General features: G+C 29.3%; 1 protein-coding gene across 1 annotated transcript; it reads right to left on the bottom strand.

Annotated features, from left to right (window-relative positions):
* Positions 1 to 261: 261 nt before the first annotated feature.
* Mapmodulin (acidic leucine-rich nuclear phosphoprotein 32 mapmodulin) lies at positions 262 to 7,716 on the bottom strand. The gene is made up of 8 exons (XM_014431788.2): positions 7,529 to 7,716; positions 6,046 to 6,189; positions 4,069 to 4,188; positions 2,678 to 2,790; positions 2,413 to 2,492; positions 2,201 to 2,301; positions 2,008 to 2,116; positions 262 to 520 (listed from the first exon to the last, which is right to left on the bottom strand). Exons 1-8 carry the CDS (start codon positions 7,574 to 7,576, stop codon positions 465 to 467), a joined length of 771 nt encoding a protein of 256 aa, XP_014287274.1. The 5' UTR covers positions 7,577 to 7,716; the 3' UTR covers positions 262 to 464.
* Positions 7,717 to 8,531: the final 815 nt, after the last annotated feature.

An 8,531-nucleotide genomic window follows, 5' to 3' on the forward strand; every position in this document is an offset into this window, starting at 1 on the left:
TAACAAACTAAACAGATATACTGATCATTAATTTCAGACTAGTATTAAATGTTTATAAAGTTGTAGATATAAAAACCGACCAAACGAAAATCACAACTTACAGGAAATGAAAGAGAAAAATACTCACTAAGTAAACCTAAATAAACAATTTCTTGATATATACACATATATTTGTATAATTCAATTAATAAATACATACTTTACAAAATTAATTAATTTCCTTACTACATTTTTTTTTTAATTTATCATTTTGTACAAATATTTGAAAACAGTACCTTAAAAGATTTTATTTTTACATGCATATATTTCAATAAAACAGGAATACTCAGATAGTAAGTACAACACAAGAAAGATAAATCTTGGTCTTTCTCATGCATTTCCCATAGTTGTGTACTTGGAGATCATTCCACTCCGCTGGGGAACCCATTGACTCAAATCTTTAAGAACTGTTTTATCATTGTTAATTAATTAACTTCCTCTTCTCCTTCATGTTTTCTTTTCTTCCCTCGTGGAGTGGAATCTGAAAACAAACATTGTATTAGTTTTAAACAATACTACAGCCAAGATTTCCCACAGAGAAACTACTGTGATAGAGTGAAAGTAGATAATACACTATAAAAGCTTAAAAGACATGGTAACAAGTTGGGTAAGCATTATGTATATGCTTGCAATTTAGAAACTTAGCAGTATTCATCACAAAAGCTGCTAACTTCTCAATGACAAAGAGGAAAAAAAACCACTTAGCTTTGCAGCAATGTAAAGTCTATACATATTAGTTTCTAGAACATTCATACAATTGCAAACAAGGGATTTATTGCCACATATGATAATTATATTGTGTAGTTATTAAGTGTGAGGAGTTGACTGCCTGAGCTGTAGAAAAAAAGATTGATTTATGCACGCACAATCCATTCTCATGACAAACTTTAAACACTGCCACCCGTTCCAGTAATGAAAGGCAAAAACTGACCACATTTAAAAACACAAGCCATACTTCCTAGGGTAGCTGAACATAATATTTAAAATATTTTTAAGTAAAGGGACACAATGCTCGGAATTAGGAGCTGTTTAGGGAACTAAACATCGTAACATTAGTGAAAAGATCTCGAATAAGATGGATAGGGCATGTCTTAAGGATACCTTATGTCAAAGGTTACCCAGGAGAATGCTCTATGGGAAACCTCATGGAAAAGAAAAAAAAGAGTACATCCCGGATCAGATAGCTGGATGATCCAGAGCAGGATCTAAGGCAGTTGAATGTTCTAAAAATGGAGGGTAAGACCAAAAGATTGGTTCACTGCGGTGAAGGAAGCCTGGGTTCTTGTAGGACCGTAGTGACAGGATAATAATAAAAGGGATACAAGAGTTATTAGACAGGAGTGATTAATTAGGCTTAAAACAGCCGACTTTCAAAGGAAGCTTCCATAAATCACAGAAATGTAGAATAGACATTAACGCTAACTGTAGGCAAACAAATTAAGGAATGATCTTGCAGAAGATGGTCAGGATTGCTGTCAAGAAGAACGAAATAGTATTCAACTATTTATTGATTACTATTTCAATCCACACAGACTCTCAACCATGTTATATATTATATTGTTTCAAAATTGTAAAAGAAGGAAATATTTCTCCATTCAACACATTTTAACATGTTAAACTAAAGATCATGAATACCCCTATTATTGTTAAACAAACTGGACTTGCACACCAATATTAAACCAAAATTGTAGTATACAACTACCATTAAAGAAGAATAGTCGAGAAACGTAATATAATTCGAATTTCATAGAAAAAATCTATTGACTGGATAATATTTGGCTACATGTAACTTTATAGAGGAAAAAATTGTATTAAAAAAATTAGCCATAATGCACGTTTTACAATCAATAATAAAGTATTTATCACCATATAGGAGTAAAATTAAGTAATCTAAAAACTGAGGAATGTCTTTAGCTACACTAATAAAAATATGAAAACAAAAAAAAATTAGAATTTGATATTACTTACCATCTTCAGTTGTATCAGCATCAGCTTGGAAGCTTTCTTCCTCCTCGATATCTTCATCTTCTTCTTCCTCTGACCCCTCTTCTTCATAATCATCACCTTCACTTTCCTCCTGTTACATAAGAAAAAATAAATAAAATAAAGATGTACAGTTTTTCTTTTACAATACAAATTTAGGAATAAAAATAAAACGTACATCAAGGTTCTCTTTATATACAGCTTCAAGGCCCACCTCCTCATCATCTTCTACCTCCTCGTCATCATCTTCCTCTCCACCTTCACCTTCTCCATCTTCATCTGAAATACATATTTTTCATGATGATTAATTAAGAATGATAATTTCACAATATGAATCTAATTATTCAGACCATTGCATTAATAATATATAAAATTATTCGATTGACTTACCACTTTCTTCCTCTTCATTGCCATTAACAGAATCATTTTCCTGTTCACTATCATCTGCTTCCTGTTCTTTAGCATCGAATCTAAACAAAAAGATATAACTGACTTAATAAAAAAAAAACTGGGCAAACATTAATTGCCGTCAAGGTCAACAGTATAAAAAACTGGACAGAGTAACTTAATTAATTTATTTTTTACTAAATTTATAATGTTTAGTTATTTTTTTTTTTTTGCAATGGTGTAAAAATGAAAATGATTGTCAACTTACCCATCCAGATATTCTAATGATGGTAGTAGCTTGAATAGCCTTTCCCTATAATTATCAATACAAGTAACTTCATTGTTGAAAAGGTCAAGGCTTTTAAGGTGTTCAAAGTCCTTCTATAAATACAAAAAAAAAAAAATAAATAAAAAAATAAAAATATAAGTTTATTAATTTTGAAACATTACTGAAGCAATAATCACAAACTTAATATGCAATTTCATGATTTAAAAAAAAAAAACCATCTAAAAGTGAAATGCAAAAGCTTCTCTTCAGCTGTATGCATTATCAAAACAAAGCGGATCTGAAATAAAAAATTTATTTTTTAAATTTCTAGAATTTAAAAGTTAAAAAGTTAGAAGTTAAAAAAAAAACAATTTTAACTGAAACATACAATTGAGGGAAATTTAGGCAACAAGAAACATCAATGGATGTGAAGAATGTTGATAAATCAACACAAAGGAACACCATATTGATTTAGCCAATAATTAACTAGATCATAATGAGGATGAAAATGTAGCGACCCCGCTACCTGCTGGTCTAGACTGTAACTACTACAGCCACCAAAGCCGCTATGGCCCAGCATAACACCACTTATCAGCCAACATAAGAACTACAACTGTCGTCAGATAAAAACCGTATATTAATATTAGCACTATTCCTTGAATCCATTGAAAGCTAATGTATTACATCTAGATATCATCTCTCACTGTCACAAATTATAATGGATACAAGTATACTTCTTGTCACTAAATCACTAACATATTGTGGTAAGTACTTAAATCTCTATTCAAAGGTTTTTATGAGCACTAAATTTTTCAAAATTTGTTTTGGATAAGTAACAGTTATATTAGTGAGCCATTTCTTTCTAATGTAATATTAAGAATTAATTTTATCCTAAGAATTATTATCAAGATTTTAATATAGAAAACAATTTAAATATTTATTTTTTTCCTATTTTGGCTTAAGTCTGCTATTGATAACCTATACCGTGCTAGAGTAGGAATATTAAGATTCTCTTCTCGAATTCATAATAAATATTGATTGACCCAGGTGTGGGAATCAAACCCACAACCTTCTGAACCAACCACTCCTGGGACCCATGCCCCAACGTGATCAGCTAGAAGGTCCTCAAATATAAATATAATGTAACAATGAAGTTGTGAATAATTTATATAACAATAACAGTTTTCACTCTTACTACAGCTATGGAGTTACACGTTCGAGCCTAACATCGATAAAGAAAAATGGGATGACAAATAAAAAAAACAGATTAATAACTTCAGGAAAAAAACAACATAGACAACTAATTAAATCAGTAAGACAGGTTAAGAAATAAATAAAATGTTTTGGTTTTTATATTTTTAAAATAATATCAATAACAATGAAGAACTTACCAGAGGTTCCAGTGTCTCAAGATCTTTAATTTTGTTTCCACTAAGATTTAAATTTGTTAAATTGGGACTTGTATGAAGGAGGTTTAGACCATTAGATATTCTGTTATCGCTTAGTTCAAGCTAAAACATAAATAATAACTATGATTTTTTTGAGCTCCAGGAAAACAAGATAATAAATCTAGATGAAACATTTTTAATTTTGAATAGAAAATATAAATAAGTACAATATTTCATTAATGCAAAAAAAATAAATACTTTCCTTTTTTTTTTTTTAACTGTAGCCAACTTTAATTAGATTTAGTATCATTCTAATAGGATATACCCAAGTTCTTGAGAAAACAAAAATACTTAAATAGAATATATAGTTGAATATTTTCTTATATATGAAAGAGATGGATGGGGGGTGCGATCAAAAGGAAACAAAAATTAGGTGAAAACTATTTCATCATTAGGCAAACAAACAGTTCACAATTCATGTTCAATTCACAAAACTATTTTTTGTTTCCTTTTGAACATACATACCCCTGACACCATTTTGAGAAATATTTTCAATTTTGAAAATATGGTCAATCATTGACACTCGTGTGTGTAATTATATATATAAAATTTTCTTAGAACTTCTTTTTTAAATCTCACCAATTTAGGTTTATATCTATGTTGGGAGAATATGTAATCTAAGTCCAAAAAAATAGTTTTAAGAAAAAAATTAAAAATTTGGGCTTTGGTACAATTAATTTTTTTTAGCTCATTAAGTATCTTATATTGAAGTATAAGGTATTAAGTTAACTTAAAACGTTTTTTTAAAAAACTCGCTCCCCAAAAGCCTAAATATTTTAATCCATTACATCTTAAGAATATGTTTGGACTTATTTCTCGTTTTAAATTCTTGCAAGCTAATACAGATATAATCGATGAAGTATATAAGCCAATTTCAAAGCAATACCTATAATACACATCTATGCATATTTTAATTATAATTTCTAAGCATAAGAATACATAATTCAATTATAAGAACCTCTTATAATAAGTATATGCTGAATAATAAGAGGACTATTCTGGATAAATGAAAAAGTTAATATTGTTTAATTTGTTAATAAAAATTACTGAAATAATAATAAAATTGCACCAAATATTTATTTCTGTATGTAATAGACGTGAAAGTGAATGTAAACATAATTTACTACAATTTGAAAAAGCTTGACATTAAATTTATATTAAGTGCTTCATCAGAAATGTTTGTTTTTAATCTTGCTAGTCTATATTTAAAAAAACTCATATAAATTCATAGAAAATTCACAAAATTATAAGGTTCAATAGAAAATTCCACAATTTAATTAACATAGAAAAACAGTCAATAAACCTAAACAACTCATAGCTGATTTATTAGAATTAATAGAAATTAATTTTTTTTAATTAAGTGTAGATTAAGCAAATATTAATATTGTGCCAAAATTAATATATCAAGCTCTTAGTCTGGATTTGTAAAAACTATTAATACAAACTAATTTATAAGGTTGTTATAACAAGGTATTTTTTCCCTAAAAGATATAAGCTATACACACTAAGTTAATAAAAAAAAAAAATAACAATTTGAGAACAAGTAAGAATATACTGAAGTCCAATTGAAAGTAAACCTTTGAAATGAACACAGTAGAAGCACAAAAACCACCTGTAGCTGCCCTAGTGCTGACATCTCAAAGCTTGAATTAAGTGTTAAATAACTGAATTGTTGTTTTTTAACTGACCATAATATCCACAAAGAATAAGATGGTGTCTGATCAAACTATTAATCTACACAATTTAACCTAGCTTAAAACAGATACATTTCTAAGCAATCAGGCTAGAATGTGATCATAAACAGACTCTTTTGTAAGTACACTTAATTGACTTTTAGTGAATACAAGTAATATATTACTCCTTAATTACAAAATAAAAATATACCAACTTAAAAAAATTTAAAAGTTTGAAGTAATTTACCTTTTGGAGGTTTGGTAATTTAGGAAATCCTTTAAGACTAGTCAACCCCACATTAATGAGACTGAGGGATCTCAAATTTGTGAATTCATCTGTCAACCCCTCAATACTTGTACTTCGACAATTGTCTAAATTTAATTCATGAATCTGAAATATAGATAAAAATCAAAAAATTAAAAATGAACTATGCAGTATTAAATATTAGTTTATTAAAATATTAAATTTTAATAAGTTCAGGGAAAAAACAAAACAATTCTTATTATTTCCTATACTGCACATGCATAAAAACATTGCTGTCAAAGTAACCTATTCCCTAATAATAAAAAATTAAACTTTGATGTAAAAAACAGTAGGAAAGCTTGCATCAACTTAGGCTACAATCATTTCATCAAATATTTTTTCTCCTATATAATTCAATTTTAACAATTCATAAAATAATAAAATTACAACAAGCCAACAATACGATTCGAGATTCAAAAATTTTTACTCAATAGTGGTTAAATATTTTAAGCATCATTAGTGTTGTTTGAATCTACAATTAAGAAATGCAGGAGACATGTGCGCATAGCAATCGACCAAACATGGCTGCCGGTATTCATCTCAAAACCAGCGAAAACGTAATTAAAAATACGGGCATTAAAAAAATATAAAAATTGTTATAAAAAAATTTGACGGATATTTAGCGCAACGGCCGCATCCTGATAAAAGGCCAGGGTACTAAACGGCACTCAACACCCAAGCGGCCTCCAAGGTGCCCTGCCACGCAACTTGTTTAGATGAAAACAAATCCAACCACTATGGGGGGAAAACACAACAAAAATTATTCAACAGATATCACGGAAGCGTTAAAATAACAAAAGAAAACGAACACAAATTTAATCTGATTCATAACAGTAAAAACCAGAGTATTCAGTGGAAAAAAATACGAGAAATGACAAGTAATCAAAGGAAACCGATTAAAACAAACCATGATACGCCGAACATATTTGTATAAACCACATTTAATAAACACCGAATCACTTAAAGCACTAATTTATTTAAATGGTGTATACACATCCCTTTAGTAGACATGGATAAAATTTACAATTAAGGGCAGAAAACATGCATATGGTAAATAAACCTACAATCGCGTTTAAACGGCCATAAATCAATTTCGCAATTACATAATTGGTGAAAATATCATAAATTTGTATTAATTGTTTTCCATTCAACACGAGTTGATAAATTACTAAATTAAAAATGCTGTTTTCAGCGTAAACAAAGTCGTCGCAAAAAGCATGTTTAGGTTAATAAAATTCATCAAAAATCGTAAATACCGTCACGAGGGCGGTGAAATATAGAATAATGCCAACTTCAAATAATAACTAAGCGAAAAAGTATAATCATTTCGAAAGTAAAGTCCCAAAGGCTTCCCTATCCGATATACATTTCAAGTAAATATGTGAGGAAAAAACGAAATTACGGCATTAATAAAGGTTTGGCTTACCTGGTCAGGTGTTCTACCCCTTTTCTCAAGCTCTATCCTTTTTTCCATGACTTCCCTAGAATTCTACGAGGAATAAGAGATGCACCAAGCACTGTAACGGCGTACCGAATGAGCACAGAATGGGGAAGGAGAGAAGGAGCGAGACACCGCAATGGCGGAGGCGAAGAAGCAGACAACGCCACGGACCTCGGCGCGGGAACACAGCCACCTCTCGACACTAGCGCTGCCTGTCGTACTTCTTTCAACTACTTATCGACTTATAACAATACACCTCAGAATAAATCTATAATCAACCGAAATCGTATTTAACCGACAGGGCAACCGGTTTCTAACTGAGCTGCCCTTTTCACACAACATCAATTCTACTAATAATATACCAATATATATATGTCTATTTTTCAATAATTTCTTATGTTTTATATCACAACCTAAACCAATTCGTAATAACGTATTCAGGCTCCGAAAAAAACAGTGCGAGAATTATCAATTATTTTAACAAATACTTACTGTACAATAAAAACTATCAGTGTTCATAAAACCCACAAAAATTAGTTTTAAAAAAATGTATAAATAAAATAATAATACAACACGAAGAAATATTCAGTTTAGATAAACATGTTCTTAGCTGTTAACTACTGACGCGAAAATTGACCAATGACAGTTAACTTTAAACCAAACCTAAGAAATGAAATCTTTTAAAATGAATTTTACAAGTAAAATATAAAAAATACAATATCTATATTTTCGTTGGTATTTAAAATATTATTTTGTAGGAGATTGTTAGAGAGGGAATAAAAAATTTTTTTTTCAACTATATATTAATATTTTTACAAACAATTACATGATATTTATTAACTGTTTATTTAATTTCATTACTATTAAAAGTATTTTTGTTTTTCTCGACTACCAGCCCCGACCATCTGCGTTTAATTCAGAAATGGTTAATCATATATATAATAAGTATTTTGTATTTTGAACACTTTTTCTGATAAAAAATTAAGTA

The sequence above is a fragment of the Halyomorpha halys genome, unplaced genomic scaffold, assembly GCF_000696795.3.
Source record: "Halyomorpha halys isolate HHAL.00 unplaced genomic scaffold, Hhal_1.1 Scaffold1006.1, whole genome shotgun sequence".
NCBI classification, from domain to species: Eukaryota; Metazoa; Arthropoda; class Insecta; order Hemiptera; family Pentatomidae; genus Halyomorpha; species Halyomorpha halys.